The 18,190-nt window shown below is 47.7% G+C and overlaps 1 protein-coding gene across 1 annotated transcript in view; it reads right to left on the reverse strand.

Moving 5' to 3' along the window:
- Nucleotides 1–3,515: 3,515 nt before the first annotated feature.
- SENP1 (SUMO specific peptidase 1) overlaps nucleotides 3,516–18,190 on the reverse strand; it is a 201,038-nt gene continuing 186,363 nt past the window's right edge. Inside the window, exon 18 of the mRNA XM_078688916.1 lies at nucleotides 3,516–4,684. Within this exon, the coding sequence (XP_078545042.1) occupies nucleotides 4,622–4,684 (63 nt within the window). The 3' untranslated portion in view covers nucleotides 3,516–4,621. The remainder of the gene's footprint in view (nucleotides 4,685–18,190) is intronic.

Raw genomic sequence — 18,190 nt, forward strand, 5'->3', positions numbered from 1 at the left:
AAAAGGGCACAGAAATACCAGAAAAACGAGTGGCACAGAGGCAAAATACAGAACACAGAAATGCAGGGGCAGTTAAGAACAGAAGGCAGAATGGGCAGAGAGGCACGGGGGCAGCGAGTGGAACAGAAGGGAAAACCGGGCAGAGACACAGGGGCAGCAAGGGGAACAGAAGGGAAAACCGGGCAGAGACACGGGGCAGCGAGGGGTACAGAAGGAAAGACCGGGCAGAGGGAGCACGGGGACAGCGAGGGGAACAGAGGGAAGAAAAAGGGGCACGGACCACGTACAGGCAGCGGGGGAAGACAGACAACAGCTGTCACAGACACAACAATGAAAATACAGGCGATAAAGCGGAGGATAAACAAACCTACCAATGGCCTACCACTGGCCACCAGGGATGAGGCGCAAGTGATAGCCTGCGGGTGGTGGAGGGCCTCGAACTTCCTCAGCAGCGGCAGCTGGGGCAGGGAGACACAGGCGGTGCTGTGCAGAGGGGGAGCGACTTACCTGGTATGGTCAAGGGTTGCCAATGTGATCTTATGGCAATTTCATCAGGGAAAGGGTCAATTGTCCACACTGCACCAATTTTCTCTGTTAGTTATACCGGGTGGTTGCCCTCCATCGGCATACCTGCAACCCCTTTTAAACTGTGCCTGTGTACCAATCCACATACGCAGTACTGGTCGCACTTGCTGCAATACTTCAGTCGTGCAACACGAGTAACTGGCAGCTGCTGGCGTAACCGTCCCTGCCAATCAGGTTCCCAGGGCCTGTGTTCCTTCTCAACACTGCACCTTTGTATTCACAATTGGCACCTCCCTGGCCACAGGTAAGCCTCTTGTAAAAGGTACCAGGGGTACCAAGGGCACTGTGACCAAGGAGGACTCCACGGCTGCAGCACCTATTGTGCCACACTTAGGGGCCCTGCCCCTTTACACACAAACTGCCACTGCAGACTGTGTGTTTTGGTGCAGAGAAAAGTGCAGAGAAAAGTGAGGAGTCGACATCGCACACATCCCTGTGGGCCATGCCTGCAATCCACTGCCTAAGGCCTAGGTAAGTCGCCCGTCTAGCAGGGTGCACTAACCCTAAGGTGAGGGTACAGAGGCATGAGCTCTTTATCTCTACAGTGACTAAATCCATTCTTATGCCTTGTAAGTGTAGTAAAGCCATAAAGAGTATATGGTCTGGGAGCTGGTCACTACGAACTCCACAGCTCCATAATGGCTTTACTAAAAACTGGGAAGTTTGGTAGCAAACTTCTCAGCACATAAAACCCACACTGATGCCAGTGTGGGATTTAATGTAAAAAGCACTCAGAGGGCGTCTTATAGATGCCCCTTGAAAATCGACCAGCCCTGATGTGGTTCCTGAATGACTGCCCTCCATTTGCCACAACCAGGCAGGTTTCTGACCCCTGGGTCCAGAAACAAAGCCCATGTTGAGCAGAGGTGTCATACCTTCTCCCCCAGGATGGGCTGGGTCCTTGAAAGGGGAAGCTTCAAAGGCCTGCCTCCTTTGGACGCTGTCCTTGCCTTTTACTGATCCCAGCAATTGGCTCCCACCGGTTTTGACCCGCACTTTGGGCTGGAAAATCATCATGAAATCCAAGCTAGTTAGAGAGGTGTGCCCACCTATGCCGCCCCCACCCCTCAGGTGGAGGAGGCGAGGGGAAGCACACATCGCAGTCCCCTCCATCTTGAAGATAAGGGGACTCCGTCATTTAGGAAGAGTCTTGTGCCACCTCCCACTGGAGGGAGGCATGATATGGAGTGTTCCCATCACAAGGAAGGGACCTTTTGGTCCAGACCTGCACTCCACTTAGATGCCCCTAAATACAGTATTTAGGGGCAATCCTGAACCTTGCCTCCTCAGATTAGAGGAAGAAAGAAGAAAAACTGGAGAGCCATACTGACCCAGGACAAATAAGAGAACACCAGCTGCCTTGGCCCCTTCCCTACATGCCTGTCCAGTCTACAGCTGGACTACAGCAAGAACTCCAGCAAGTCCAGCAGCCAGCAACCCCCAGAACCTGGAGGACCTGCCATGCGACCTTCCCAGACTGTCATGAGAACTGGATTTGCCCAATTCAAGACTCACCTTCATATTCCGGTTTCCGTTGACTCTGGGATTCTGCACCACTCTGCACCAGACACCCATGGCCTGAGTTCGAGTGGCCCAACACTCCAAGGAGGTCTACCCAGCTATCCTGACGTGGGATCTGTTGATCCCCATCCTCCCTCAAGACTCCTGAAAATGCCTGCAGCCTCAACCTGAAGGGTCCCCACGTCCGCGACCGGAGCTAGTAAGAAAAACCTAACACCAGAAGACACCCCCTTCACCCGACACTCCACTGCCTTGGGCGGCCCAACCGACTGTGTCCTGACATCCCTAAAGGTCCCAATTTACCTCTTCAGCTGGTGGTCGCCTTCAGGAAGTCTCACTGCCTGAGCCTGCAGCAACTTTCCAAAACCAGAGGTCTCTATTTGAAACCAGAGGGTTCCAGGCGTCCGACTTGCACCCTGCACCTGGCCGCCCCAGTGCCACTGGTGGTGAAGCTCCTGTGCTGGTCGTTGGCCTCTGCAGTGCTGACCTTAACTGCAGGAGCTTGCCTCCCACAACTGAGTGGCTTGCTCATCAGCATACCGTAAGCGAAGGCCCCCTTAGCACCATTGGCTAACATCGGGCTCCTGCACTTTGCACCCAGCTAGCCCCGGTGCAGCTGGTGGTGCAACTTGAGTGCCCTCCTAGACCTTGGGGAACCTTGGTCCTAACCCACAAAACTCCCCCCTGTGAGTCAAGTACTTACCTCAAAAACCGATAATTGTTTTTCTCAGTTAGGAATGCATGTTATAAGATGTTGGCCCTACAATTGATCTAAGTGTGGACTTGCTAATGTAGGGGGGAAAAGGAATTCAACTGTCAAGTATAAAAAGTCATACTTAATTTGTATGTAGAACTCTTAGGGTGTGGTATCTAGGCATTCCACCCCCAGTAATCAAAGTAATCTAAAGTAACTCAGAAGTAATCTAAAAGTATTTACTGTGATACAAACTGCATTCAAAAGTGATACAAGCCTGTAAGAATTGTAATTCCAAGCACAACTGCATTTCCTTGAACAGTCTTGCATTTAAAAGTATATTTTACTCACATTGGCAAAGTCGTGCTTCGTTCTAAAATAAAACTTAAGTATATCTTTTTTTAGTGTGTGTATCATTCCTTGATTGAGTAAATACAGTAATTGCTTAACACACCCTCTGTATAAGCCTAACTGCTTGCCCACACTACCACAAAACGAGTGTTAGTACTTACCTAATTTAGCCTCTGCTATACCTCTGGGGACTTCCTGGACTCTGCACACTATACATTACTTTGGTATAATATATACAGAGCCAGCTTCCTACACATGAACCTATTTTTTTTTTTAAATGATACATTTTCAGGTTGCGAGTATGAACCAGATACAAACAGTAATGCTACACTCAGCATCACCAAAAACGATGCTTAAAGCCTACTTAACCATTTACTTCAAACCTTTAATTGAAAAATATTGGCATAAACTGGATTCGTACACCTATGTAACAAAATATGCTTCATGAAATATATACAGTGTGGTCGGCCCCATTAAAAAATGTACATTAACAATGCAATATTATCATACACACACAGTTGGTTTCTAAGATGCATTAAAAATTCTCAAAAACATACAAAAAGGGTAGAAATCAAACTGTGCAATCTGTGAAAATGCCAAATTCAACCAGATATTGTATAAAACTATAGTTTGCCTCTCAGAAACGTATAAATTACTTTTGAATTCTTCACGGTTACAAAATAATAAAGTCTTATTATATGTTTGCTTAGTATGCAGATAAAATTGTGTGAAAACAGTGCTGGCTTCTGCTCACCACGTCCTAAAACACAAGTTCATAATGGATTCAAAGTTTGGCCCTAGCTTCAAGTTGTCATCGATATCTTAATAGAAGTGCAACTTCATTCGTCTATCAGGTCACAGACTTATGAAAATCGTCATTTAATAGGCACATTAAAGTGATCACAACTACACACTGACAAAATTGTCTTGTATAAAAAAAGGATCTTAAATATGTTATTTCCTCAGAGACTGACAGCCAGGCACATTCTAGGCTGGTTTGTATCCTATAGGTACTATATAAAGCTCAACACATTCTGGGTCACGGTTCAATACTTTCCAGTTTTCAATATTCACTCTCAACAGATTTTTTCTTATGGTTGTATTCCAGCTGAAGCTAGAATGCACTTGTGGTTTTGTTTAGTTCAGCCTCCCGGGATGTGTTCACGAACTGCAACTGGGTGATCGCTTTTAAGCACAAATGGTAAAACACAATGCTTTGTCTTCATAGTATGTTCGATGTAGTTAAAAAAAGATTAGCAGAGTTCCACTCAAAAGTCTAAAATACTTATTGGTCCAGCCTCCATGTTGAAGTTCGAAAATCATAAATATTCAAATAAGCGCCTTTAACTTTTTCTATCTACACTGATACAGAGGATTTTTTTTCTGCTGTCAGACACAATTGTTTTGCATTTCCAGCTGATGAAAGCATTGCAAGTCATTAATGAAAGCTTGTCTTTTTTGGGGGGAGGATCAAAGCAGTGTTTGATGAAGAATCTCCCACACCATCCTCTTTCGAAAGTAGGGCATATGTTGCTGAAAGGATAAAACACAAACAAATTACCATAGTAGTAAACACAGCATGCATGTATTAACATAAATCATTTTAATTAAAGTAAGATAAAGGTGTTGTCAAATCAAAGTAGGTTTTAAGAGAAGTCACTCTTCATACTACATATTCTGTGTGTCTACCATACTCTGCTAGTCGCCAGAGAGAAAAACTGTCAAACATAGGGAGATAACATTGGTGTAAAGAAAACATTTGAGTTGCTTTCAAGTATTAAATTATTAGCATTTTGACTCAGCAGTGTATGACTGTTACAAAAAGGTTGTACGACAAAATACATCCGAATCCAAAGGTTTCCTCAGGAGCACAGTGACATTACAAGAAGCAGTAAAGGCAATCTACGGCTCAAAACTATATCCCGCAATCTTTTCCCAAAAGAAAACCTTGCATCTCTTGACACAAACATTCATTGGAAATAGGGGAGGACAAAAGTCATTTAGTGCTATTGTGCTCTTTTTTTTAATGCTGCAATCCTAGTTGTGTTTATTTAGGTGGCGTAGTAGGTAGAACACTCCTTTCACGGGAGGTGATCTACACAGCCAGAAAAGTACGCTAAGTTTGGTTTGTTGTTTGCAGGTGACAACAAGATTAATAAATGCCATATCTTAAACTGTATTAATCCAGGATCCCATATTGTTTTGCAAGAATGAAGACTTGACAGAAGTTAGTTATTTAATTCATTGATGTATACCAGTTACACCACATATTTGTTAAATTTAGACACATTTAGCTAAAGATAGGGATGCTCTGAAAAGATGTGGTAGCAGACACATATTTCGCTCTTGGCAGCTTTATCATGACTCATGGCTTACTTTGGCCTTAAAGTCAAACAAAATCTGTAAATAGGTCGACAGAGTTGGCATAGAGTGTCCATACTGCAGAGTGAAACAACATCAACAACCCTGGTTAAAAAAATCTTAAGAGTAAGATAAATCAATCCTGTTCCTGCCACATTAATGGTGTGACTGAAAAACACCAATGGATTAAGGAACTCTTACACAACCCAAAATAGTCTGCCTCATTTTCATTATTACATTATCATATCGGATATCAGGAAGGGTCTGATCTGAGAAACAGTAGATTCTGTTCAGGAGGCCAGATCCATTGAAGGCTTGAGCAGTCCAGAAGGCTTGGGAAGTACAAGACATGTTGAATCTTTTTTTACTGAATGGTTTCTAAAATGACTAAAGCATTTGCAAATGGTGTTAACCTTAGTATGTTCAGTTTCGTGCCACCTTTGATTATTATTTGATGAAAGACGTAGCTTCATCAGAAATAATTGCAGGGGGCGAGTCTGTCAGTGTAGGAGACTACAGCCTACTTGTCGGGTAAAAAGATATCAAGGCAATTGTCCTTCTAGGGGTGTGAGCTCTTGGTTGAGGTGGAATATAAACCAGTTGAGGGTCAGATTTACTTGACAAGTACAAACCATGCAGAGAACATGATCTTCTATACGAATGCTTTGACCAATGGGAGGTTGAATGAGGAGAATGCTGCTTGTGAGGAGAGTAAGCCCTATGTCGGGCTCAGTCCCCCTGCTTCTTTATACTCATTCTGTAGTGGGGTTCATGGTATCTTGCAGGTCTTTGGCTTAGAAACATTGCTGCATCACCAGTGATAACAGCTACTGTGGACACACTTGCAGGAAGCGTCAATGGTCATATCTATTGAAACTGGCAACAACTGGACACTCTGGGTATTACATGTCCCAGCTTAACTAACAAAGTGAGCATTTTGAGCCAGGCACATTGAAATGGGTGAGTTACACTCCCAGCTGCTATTACCTCATTATTTCAGATACTTTTGACAGCAAGCCAGAGACTTTCATTTCAGCACTGTGTGCGCAATCCTGGTTAGGTAGTTTCCTTGGTGTGCGCAATCCTTGTTAGGTAGTTTCCTTGGTGTGGGGATATGTTGTTTGTTGCCCAATATTGCCCGTATATTGCGCTGATGCTGTGGGCGAGTTAACTGAACAGATAGATTTTTAGGACTTTCCTGAACTCCTGCAGGGTGGGGGCCATTCTGCGATGAAGGGGTCAGCCATTCCAGTTTTTCTCGGCCTTGTAGAAAGGAAAGCCCGCTCATGCTTTTGTGGATGCGGGGGTGTGGGCTAGGGAGAGGGAGGTGCAGCACAGGTTTCTGGAAAGTTGGTGGAAGTTCACTATGTGATCAAGGTAGGCTGGTCCTTGGTTGTGCAGGGCCTTGTAGGCGTGGGTTAGCACTTAAAACTGACACAGTTTGTTGATGAGGAACCAATATAGAGATTTGAGGTGCTGGGAGATGTGGGTCCTCCTCTGTAAGTTTAGAATAAGCCTGGCTGCTGAGTTCTGTATGGTCTGGAGTCTATTTAGCAGTGGTGTGTTGATCCCCACATAGAGGGAGCTGCCATAGTCCAGGGGGCTGGTGATGAGGGCTTGGGTCACGGTGCGTCTGGTGTTGGTGGGGATCCACTTGAAGATTCTCTGGAGCAAGAGGAGAGTGAGAAAGCAGGAGGACATGACAGAGTTTATCTGCTGCTTCATAGTGAGCTTGCTGTCTAGTATGATGCCAAGGTTCCTCGAGTGATCCGTGGGTGGGGGGCCAAGTTTCGTTGGCTCCCAGGGGGAGGTGTTGCTCCTGAAGAGGAGTATCTCTGTTTTGTCATTGCTGAGTATGAGGCATCTGTTCTGCATCCAACTGGCGAGGCTAGCCATGCACCTGTGGAAGTTATTTTTGGTGTTCGTAGGGTCCAATGACAGGGAGAGGATGAGCTGGATGCCATATGCATAAGATATGATGTTCATGCCAATGTACCCGACCAGGGTGGCCAGGGGGCCATATATTTGTTGAACAGGGTAGGGCTCAGTGAGGAACTCAGCAGATAATATTCTTGGGGCCAGAGGAGTAGGGAGGGAGGCGGATGCTCTGCATTCTTCTGGTGAGGAAGGATGCTATACATTCAAGGGCATTCCCTCGGAATCCCATCTAGTGGAATCCGTGTAGTAGGGTGTAGAGGGAGACAATGTTGAAGGCTGCAGAGAGATCGAGGAGGATCAGGGCTCCGTTTTCTCCAGGCTAGTAGGGGCTGGATATCATTGGTGGGCGTGATTAGGGCTGTCTCCCTGCTGTGGTATGAGCAGAATCCAGATTGGAAGGGTTCCATGAGGGTGTAATTTTCTAGGTGGTTGGAGGTTTATTGCTTAATCCAAGACTCTAGCGGGGAAAGGGAGCAGGGGGACTGGTTGTAGTTTTTGAGTGCTTTAGGGTCAGTGGTTGTGTTTTTTGAGGAGCAGCTTGACTTCCGTGTGTTTCTATGCGTCTGGGAAGGAGACCGTGGTGATGGAAGCATTGAGGATTGTGGCGAGTTCTTAGCTGATGGGTGTTGTTCCCCAGATTGAACATGTGGTGGGGGTAGGGGTCTGTGGGTGCCCCTGAGTGAATGAAACTCATGATAGTGGCAGTGGTCTGCGTGGAGAGGTGGTCACAATTTGTTATAGTGTTTGTGTTGGAGTCGGTGAGGTTGTAGTGCCTGCTAAAGTCGGTTACTGGTGGTTGTGGATCGAAGTGTTCGTAGATGGTGGAGCTTTTGCGGTTGAATACATTTGTGAGGGTGAAGCAAATGGGGGGGGTTTAATGGTGTTCTCGGTGGCTGTGGGGTTGAACTCTTTGATGATGGTGACTTATAAGTAAAGTAAGTGTGCCAATTGGATGTAAACCAAGTTGATCAAACTTGGGGAAAAGGGAACTAGCTGGTTTGCATGGAGAAGTACCAACACAAAAGAATTCAAACAGGAGGGGTGAAGCCAAAACGTTTGAGGGAATACCACATCAAGGCTTTCAGGTCTAACAGATGCTGCAAGCGTAGACTGGGAAGTATTGGAATGGCACCTTGGAAGAGTATGTTAAAAAGTATTCCAAGATGGTGAAGCAGAGTCGGAGAGATCGACCGATGGTTGCACCTCCCTGGTTGGAAATTATGCTCTTTATTAAAAAGAGTCTGAGGCTTTTGACCTTTTTTTATAAGCCTGGATGTATAGGATTTAGGTGGGGGGCATGCTTCCCATGCAACATGCACATTAAACAGTAGCAATATGCCTTGAAGCTTCACACATCATCTAAAAATAAGTAAAATATCCAAATTAGTAAGCCAATGCAACCCTCACAAAAATGGATATGCCAGAGAGGAGATGTAATGACGTGGCCATTCTATACAACAATCTCTTCATATCCAACTGGACTAACAGCTTACGAACAGGATACAAACCTTGTGGGGAAAATCAGGGACAAATCGAATGCCTTGTCCTGGAAGGGCTAAATAGCAGTTAATTTCTATCTACTAAGTCTAATTCATGATCTATCTCATCTTCCTCCTCTAAAGCTCTGGTCTTTCATAAAAGCTCTAACATCATCACTCTAAAAGTTTGAATTTATTGACTACAAACGCCTTCACTCTGGCTGGAAAAGAAACACAGGCATGCACCCCATAGCTCACTAACTTGTTTTTTAGTTCCTGTAGTGTTTTCAGCTTGCCCACAGTAAAAAGACTGACATCAGTTGACAAACACAGTTAAAAAATAACAAAAAAAACACACATCGTGGCCCAAATACAAAATGTCACTCTTCTTCGTAGCCCATTGCAAATCCAACTCCTGATATTCCTCATTCTGCAAAGACAACACATTGTTCACCCCATCAGCCGCAATGGGCCACCCTTCCGTGGGTAGTCGCACAGCTTGCATGATGCAGATGGTATAGGGAAGTGGGTTTATGTTGCAGTAATCCCCCCCCCACACACACTTTTTGCCTGATATCTGATGCACTTTTCCTTGGTGTGCCCTGGGTCCCTGCCAATCAAGTTTCCAGGGCCTGTGTTCCTTCCCTAAAACTGTGTTGAAACCTAAACCCAATTGGCATTTCTGGCCACAGGTCAGCCCCTGGTATATGGTATACTAGGAACCCACGACACTGTGACCAGAGAAGACCCCTAAGGGCTGCAGCACTTATTGTGCCACCCTTAGGGGCCCTGTACCCTGACACACACACACACACACACTGCCATGGCAGGCGGAGTGTCTTGGTGCAGAACGAAACAGAGTCGACATTGCACTCATCCCTGTGTACTATGCCCACAAACACACTGCCCTGGCATACCCCAGATACCCCTCTAGATGGGTGCACTATGCCAGTGGTGTGGGCACAGGTGCATCAGCCCTGTGCCCCTACAGGACCCAGGGCCATTCCTGGGCACTGTAAGTGAAGAGATGCCAGTAAGAGTATATGGTGCTGGGAGGTTGTCATTACGAACTCCACAGCACCATAATAGCTACACTGAAGACTGACAAGTTTGATATCAAACTTCTCAAGCCATTAAGCCAACACTGATGCCAGTGTGGAATTTAATGCCAAATGCACTACAGAGGGCATCTTAGAGATGCCCCCTGAAACCTAACCAACTCCGTGTCCTGACTGCGTGGCTACCGAGGCTGCCACCACCAGACATGTTTATGGACCCCTGTGTCGAGAGCTTGCCGCTCTCGGGGGTCTGAAATAATGCACATCCTGGGACGAGGTGACAAGCCTCCTCCCCCAGGATGGGCAGGGGCAGCTTCAAAGGCATACCGCCTTTTGTGAACTTCCACAGGCCACTTGCTGTACTCAGCAACTGGCCCCCACCGGTTCTGACCCCCACTCTGGCGGGAAGACAGGCAGGAAACCCTAAGTGAGGAAAGGGGGTGTGCCAGCCTGTGCCAACTCCACCCCTCAGGTTGGAGAGGCGAGGTGAAGCACAACTCTGGGCTACCACCATCTTGAGGATGGGGAGCCCTACCCAATCAGAGCTAGGTCCCTGCCCCCTCCCACAGGAGAGGAGCAGGATAGAGCGTGTACTCACCCCAGGACAGGGACCCATTGGTCCCTGCCCTACCTGTAACGCCCCTAAATTTAGTACTTAAGGGCCCCCCTGAACCTTCCTTCCTCAGATCCCGATTTTGAAACAAGAAGAACAAGAAACAAGAAGACCTGCTGTGCAGCTGCTAACAAGAGGATGACACCAACTGACTTGGCCCCAGAACCTACAGGCATGTTGATCCTTGAACATGCTCCTGCTAAACCCCGCCGTCTCCTGCAGACAACAACTCGACCTTGCTCATCTAAAGACTGGGACTCCCATGAGCAGTGGTTCTGCTCAAACAGCAACAACCCCTGGTGCCAGCCAGTTACCGCGAATCCAGCACAATCTGCACCCGCCGAGCCCGACCCATGCCTGAGTAGACAAAGACCCTGAGGACGTTCACCCAGCTACTGTGATCCCCGGAATTCAGGGCCCAAAGACCCTCCTCGACGATCCTGACGATGCCTGCAGCCTCACAACAAGGGACCCCTCCAACCGCGACCAGCTGAGGGTACGATTTCCCGACGTCCAAAGACACCCCTGCACCAGGCGCCCCATGGCCCCCTGTGCCCAACTCTTGGGTGTCTACCTATCCTCCAAAATCCTAAGTTACCTCTCGAAGTGGTGGTCGCACCTGAAGAATCTCCGTCCCGAGCCTGCAGCCTTTGTTCAATTTCCAAGTCTCCCATTGAATAACATTGGGCACCCGAAGGTCCAAACGCACCCTGCACTCAGCCGCCTGAGTGCCGCTGGAAGAGCAGCAACTACCCTACTCTACTTCCCCCCTTTGACCTGTGTAAGTGACCAGGAGCTCAGCTCCCACAGCCGCGTGGCCTTCCTGCTAGCAGCCACCAACCGAAGGCCCCCTATCCTCCATAGGATAACATTGAACCTACTCACTCTGCACCCAACTGCCCCTGTGCCGCTGAGGGTGTAATATTTGTACCTACCTGACCCTGGGAGACCCCTGAGTCTATGCCCAGAACCTTAACTCTGCCAGTCGAGTACTTAGCCAAAAGCCGATAACTCACTTTTCTTCCATAGGGTAACTGACTGGTTTCACTCAGAATTTCTTCTAAGTTTGGAGTTTTGAAACTTTAAAATATTCACTAAAAATCAGCTGAACAACGAATTCCAATTTACTAACCTGTTATCAGGAGAGATCCCAGTGCTGTATCTTTCAGCCCAGCACTGAACCTGAAAAGTAATTGTAACCGAGATTTATTGTTAACTCAATTTTCCTCCATAGTAAACGATTGTCTGGTTTTCACCAGAAAATCTTCTTAGTGTCCAATTTCCAAACTTACAAATATTCCTTAAAAATCGCCTGTATGACTTAAAAGCATTCTTTCAATTGTTTACAGGAGATACACCAGTGCTGGATCCTGAGTAAGAAAAAGTAACGATAACATTACTTACCTGCTAAGTGAATTTCCTCCCATAGGATAATACTGGTGATTCTATGAGGAAAAGTTTCTATATGTCAACTTTTAAAATACAATAATATTCCTTAAAAATCAGAACTGTAACCAAAACGCTTTTACTCAATTGTTTACAGGAGATGTCCCAGGACTGAATCTAGAACCCAGTCCTGAGGTTAGAAAAGTAATCCATAAAGTAATTAATTGCATTTGTGTTTGAAATTGTGTTGCCTATTGCAACAAACTAACTATTGCATTAAAAAAGTCTATTGCCTATATGAAAAGTATTTAGCTAAAGTAACTCATTCTGAGAAAGTATATTTTGATACCTATTGTTGGTTCTAAAATAAAACTATATATTTTTTATACAAACAATTGACCTAGAGTTCAGTTTTTGAGTGAGTGAGACCATTTGCTGACTGAGTGTGTACAACAAATGCTTTACACTGCCCTCTGATACTGCCTTACTGCTCGACCAAGCTACCACTTTAGAGAGTAAGGTTATATCTAACTTTAGCCTCTGCCATACCTCTGGGGACTGTGGACTCTGTGCGCACTGTACCTTACTTTGGTCCAATCTTACCCTCTGCTGGTCTCTGTAGGAGGGGTCCCTGATTCTGCAGGCGTCGTCTGGGTAGTCGAGGAGGGTCCTTGGGCACTGGATTCCAGGTCAGAATCACCGGGGGGATGTCCTCAGGGTTCTTTGTCCACTCGGACACAGGCCCGAGTGGACACCCACTAGCGCCTCTCCTGTGGGAGGGGGTAGGAGCCTAGCTGTGAGTGGGTAGGGCTCTCCATACTCAAGATGGCGGTAGCCCGGAGTCGTGCTTCACCTCGCCTCTCCCACCTAAGGGGTGGAGTTGGCACACCCCTTTCCTGACGTAGGGTTTCCAGCGAGTGTGGGGGTCAGAACTGATGGGGGCCAGTTGCTGAGTATAGCAAGTGGCCTGGAGAAGCTCACAAAGGAGGCATGCCTATAAAGCTTCCCCCTGCCCATCCTGGGGGAGGAGACCTTGCACCTCGCCCAGGATGTGCATTGTTGCAGGCCTAGGAGAGCGCGGGGCTCTCCACCCAGGGGTCCAGCAACATGTCTGCTGTGTGGCAATCTAGGCAGCCTCTCAAACAAGACGTGGATTGTAGGTTAAGTTTCAGGGGGCATCTCTAAGATGCCCTCTGTAGTGCATTTTACATTAAATCCCACACTGGCATCAGCGTGGGTTTAATGTGCTGAGAAGTTTGGTATCAAACTGGTCAGTCTTCATTGTGAAGTGCGATTGAGCACATCACCATGTAAATATCTACAAACAGTTATTTCCTGGCTAAGACTGTATCTATACTTATGTGTTATGTGTCTATCGTCCTGGTCACATTAAGTCCTGTCTTGTTTTTTTGTGTGAATTCACAAACCACCTTTATTGTAAATACCATAGTGTATTCCACATTATGATAGCCTGCACGCACCATTATGGTGTAAATTTTTCACCATAGCACAAGAGGCGTGCGTCATGAGAAGACACAATGTGATTCCCCTCTGAAAGGAGCTATAAAACGCTATTAATGTTGTGTTTTTTATTCACAGTTTTTGGAAAAATCCCCAAAAAAGTATGTATTCTAGTATGAACGCATGCCTTATATTTTGTATTGTTTAGTATCACTGTCTAATTAATAGACCCAGGAGTGGCATATGAAGGGCTGGTCCCTACATGGTCCTGAGGAAATGCTAGGGGTAGCATGAAACAGGTTGACCATTCACTAAACCAATCTCCATTACAAGTTGGTTACTAGTGATCTCACCCCATTTTTAATATACCTGACTAGGAGCACAATAAAGTTATTGAGGCCCACTAATCACGGTATTTTTAATCATCCACACCCACTCCTACACCTTGCACCACACATAGTCTTTTCACATGAAAAGTGCTCCTGCGTAGTTCGCGAGTCGCAGCACGCCCCTTTTCGTAGAGAACTGGGAGGGCCCCAATGATGAAGCATGTCACCGTGGGGAAACCCCGGTGAGTGAGGGAACACTAGAAAGAAATTTTTCTTTCTTGGCAGGCACCACTGACTATATAGGCCAGTTGCCACTACCTGAGCTAGGTCCATGAATCCAGTAATTTGGATTCTTTGTTAGACAGTCTTCATTGTAGCCATTATGGTGCTGTGAAGTTTGCAATGACAACCTCCCAGCACTATATATTAATGGCATCACTGCACTTACAGTGCCCAGGAATGGCCCTGGGTACTGTAGGGGCAGGGGGCCCATGCACCTGTGCCCACACCACTGTCATAGGGCACCCAGCTAGAGGGGTGGCTGATGTATGCCAGGGCAGTGGGTTTGTGGGCATGACACACAGGGATGTGTGCGATGTCGTCTCTTTGTTTAGTTCTGCATCAGGACAATCAGCCTGCAAAGGCAGTCTGTGTGTGTCAGGGGGCAGGGCCCCTAAGGGTGGCACAATAAGTGTTGCAGCCCTAAGTGGTCTTCTCTGGTCACAATTCCCTGGGAACCTATGGTACCATTTACCAGGGGCTGACATGTGGCCAGAGATGCCAATTGGGTTTTAGCTTCAATACAGTTTTTAGGGAAGGCACACAGGCCCTGGGCACCTGATTGGCAGGAGCCCAGGGCATACTCAGTCAAAGCACATCAGCAATTCAGCAAACAGTGGTGGCATACCATGCAAGAAAGATGGCACTTTCTCACACACCTGTACAAGAGCCAATACTGTCTGATGACAAGTAAGAACACCTTCACATGTTAGTAATACTTTGGCTCCATGCCACTGATGGGTTGCAGTTAAATGCCATGCCACAAATCCTATTAATCGAAAAAAGGTTACAACGGAACCCTACTCACTTGAAACCAGGGTATAGGTATTATATGCAGAAACAGTGGTTCCTGTGGTGGACAAAGGTATAAAGGGATAATGGTATTCTAGTGCGCAATCGCTATATATTATAGGGTTAACACGATGGTGGTTCGCTTTATTTTCGTCTACGGCGTTTCGGCGAAAATAAAGCGAACCACTCCCACCATACATTGCTTTGGAGGGTCGACTTTATAACTACACTAGCAGCCCGTCCCGACATTGTCCGGGTATGAATTGCTGCCGGCCAGTAGTATATTGTTTTGTAGGATTTCGTTTTGATAGCATTTCTGATCTGTGACAGGCCTGTGAAACGCTCCGATTCACAGTGCACTGCTGATGCACTTAAGAGTGCGCGTTCAGTAGTGTGTGAACTCGAGTTTCCCTACTTTATTTTTCCATGCAATATTATATAGCGCAAACTCGACAACATGGCCTGAGCACAATTTACATTACAGAAGAACACATTCATTTTTGGTAGGCACGGGGAGACAAAGCGATTTGCCTGGAATCACAGGAGGTTGAGCTAATGCCGAGATTCGAACGTAGCTCCCCAGCTCTAAAGTTTGCAATTCTAGAACTTGTGGCGGGAGGTGTGTCCAAAAGTGTATGTCGGTGCTCGGTGCTGGCCATCAATGAGAGAGACCTGTGCATTTTTCAAATCGGTAGTGAAAAAATATGAGTATGTTGCTGGAGATGTGCTACCAATGCATTTACCGGGGAGGGTAAACACCCATTATTCCGCAACTTTCTTTCCGCATACCATCACTCCGAAAGAACCATGACTCCGCAATGCCATTATAACGCATGGCATTACATTTTATATGCTTTTACCACGCATACATTTACAACGACATTCGTTGTAAATGCATGAATGGTAAAAGCATGTTTTTTTTAATGTTTGGATAAGGTAAGTATGGGTATATGTTTTGGGGTACTGAGGTATATGTTTTGGGGTGTTTGGGTATTTTAAGGGTTCAGATATAGTTTTGGGGTACAGGGGTGGGTTTAGGGATATGTATGGGTTTTGGGGTACAGGGGTATTTTTAGGGTTCAGGGCTAGGTTTGGGTTTTGGGGTATTTTTAGGGTTCAGGGGTAGGTTTGGGTTTTGGGGTACAGGGGTATTTTAAGGGTTCAGGGCTAGGTTTGGGGTACAGGGGTGTTTTTAGGGTTCAGGGGTAGGTTTGGGTTTTGGGGTACAGGGGTATTTTTAGGGTTCAGGGCTAGGTTTGGGTTTTGGGGTACAGGGGTACAGGGGTATTTTTAGGGTTCATGGGTAGGTTTGGGTTTTGAGGTACAGGGGTATTTATAGGGTTCAGGGCTAGGTTTGTGATTGGAGTTACATCGTCTGCGGTGGTGGTGGTGCAGTAAAGACAAGGATGGTCTCCTTGTAGATGGCGATTCCACCTCTGTGCTTGTTGATGCATTCTTGTTGTATGATCTTGTAGCTGTCATGCGTGGCTGAGGCGATGTCAGGTGTGGATGTGGGGTTGATCCAGGTCTCAGTAAAGAAGGTGATGGAGGAGGTGAGGGTGTCCCAGATCTCTGGTGTGTGGTTGCTGAGGGATCGAGTTTTGAGCAGGAAGTAGTGGAGATGGTCTGGGGTGGGCACAGTTTGCATTGTGGTGGCTGCCCTGCATGCTGGAGCTTTGGTGTTGCAGGAGAACAGGCAGTGCCGGCAGGACAAAGGTCCAACTGCGGAGTGGGAAGAGGTGCGACAGCAGTTGTTGCATAATCCTGAGCTTGGAGTTCGAAGACGTTATCTTCAGGTGGTGGCAGAGCCAGGGTTCCTGGCAATGGTCGCGGTCCTCACGCGGACGAGCTTGCCTTTGGCGCTCCAGTGGCCTAACTGCATAGCGTCCTCCACACTTAGTCCTGGGAGGTGAGAGGGGCTGTCGGGAAGCAGGGAGGAAAAGGAGCAAGAAAAACAGTGGGAGCGGTACCAAAAACAAACATGAACAGAAGTTTACCGTAGCAGAGAGGAGTTACCGCGCTGAGCGAGTGGTTGAGTAATGCAGTGGCATAGAGTAGATTGTTTCCGAGTAGAGTGAAGTGGCGTAGAGTGGAGCAGTGTGGGACAGTAGAGAGCAGTGACGTAGAGTGCGGTAGGAAAAAGAATGCTGTGGTGCACAGTAGAGTGGTGCACAGCAAAGTCAGGTAGCGTAGAGTGCATTGGCGTAGACTGCAGTGGCGCAGAATAGAGTGGCACAGAGGGCAGTGATACAGTAGTAGAATAGAGTGTCGCAGAGTATAGTGACTTAGAGTAGTTTGGTGTAGAGATCATTGTATTTGAGTAAAGTGGTGTAGAGTGCATTGGTGTAGAGTGCAGTGGCATAGAGTCAAGTGTTGCAGAGTAGGAGGAGCCTAGCTCGCGACCGAGATGGCCGCGTTTTAGCTCGGCTCCGTTCAACCACCTGTTTTATCGATTATCCTGTATTTCTCCTGCCCCGGGAAGCCCTCCTTGCGGTGTTTCGGTACCGCGGGCACTTTGCGGACACTTACCCGTTGCTCCGGTGATCCTGGGTGCTGTCGATCCTGTGCGGTGGTCCCGCTCGGAGCCTTCGGGCGGACTGGCCTGGACCTCCTGGCGGCGACGGGACGTGACGGAGCGCGATGGTCGGCCCTTGCTGGCGCTGTGGATCTGGTTGCGGAGGCTGATGTGCGAATAGGCCGGCTGTGCCCGTTGGCGGACCCGACTGGCCTGGGCCTAGGGGTGCGGACGCTGCCTCCTGCGGGGGAGCCTCCTCATTTATCCGGCTTGGTCCCCCCCTTTGTTCCCCGGCCCGGCCATTTTGAATTTTCCGCCCGGGCTCGGAGAACGGGGCCGGCGGCACGAGGGGGCCGCCGAACATCCTTCTTCTGGTGGGTCTCCTTCCTGCCTTGGGGCGCCCCGCCGCAGTTCGGCTGACCTCCTTTTCCTTTGGTGTTGCTCCGGCCGGGGCCCCCGACGACCGAGGGCTTGCTGGGCTCCTAAGATGGCGGCCGACCCTGAGAGTCTCTGCCGGGCCTGGGCGAGCACTGGGGGCCCGCCACACGGCCCGGATGTCGGATCTTGTGAAGGGTTTCCTGCACTTCAAGTTGTCCTGGCTGCACTATACTCCTGGTGGACTTCCGTGGCTGCGCCTGTTTCCCCTGTGGAGGCGGACCCATTTTTTGATTTAGGCGGGCCCCCATCGTTGGATTTTGCTTCCTTGTTGCAGGGTACGGCTGGTGTGCTCCTGGTCTCTGTGCCTCCGGCGGAGACCGCATCCTTGAATTGGAGACTCTCCGATGCCCTTTGTCGTCCTGCTTTGTTGCCTCGGCCGCTGGTCTGCGGT

The sequence above is a fragment of the Lissotriton helveticus genome, chromosome 1_1 (genome assembly GCF_964261635.1).
Source record: "Lissotriton helveticus chromosome 1_1, aLisHel1.1, whole genome shotgun sequence".
NCBI lineage: Eukaryota > Metazoa > Chordata > Amphibia > Caudata > Salamandridae > Lissotriton > Lissotriton helveticus.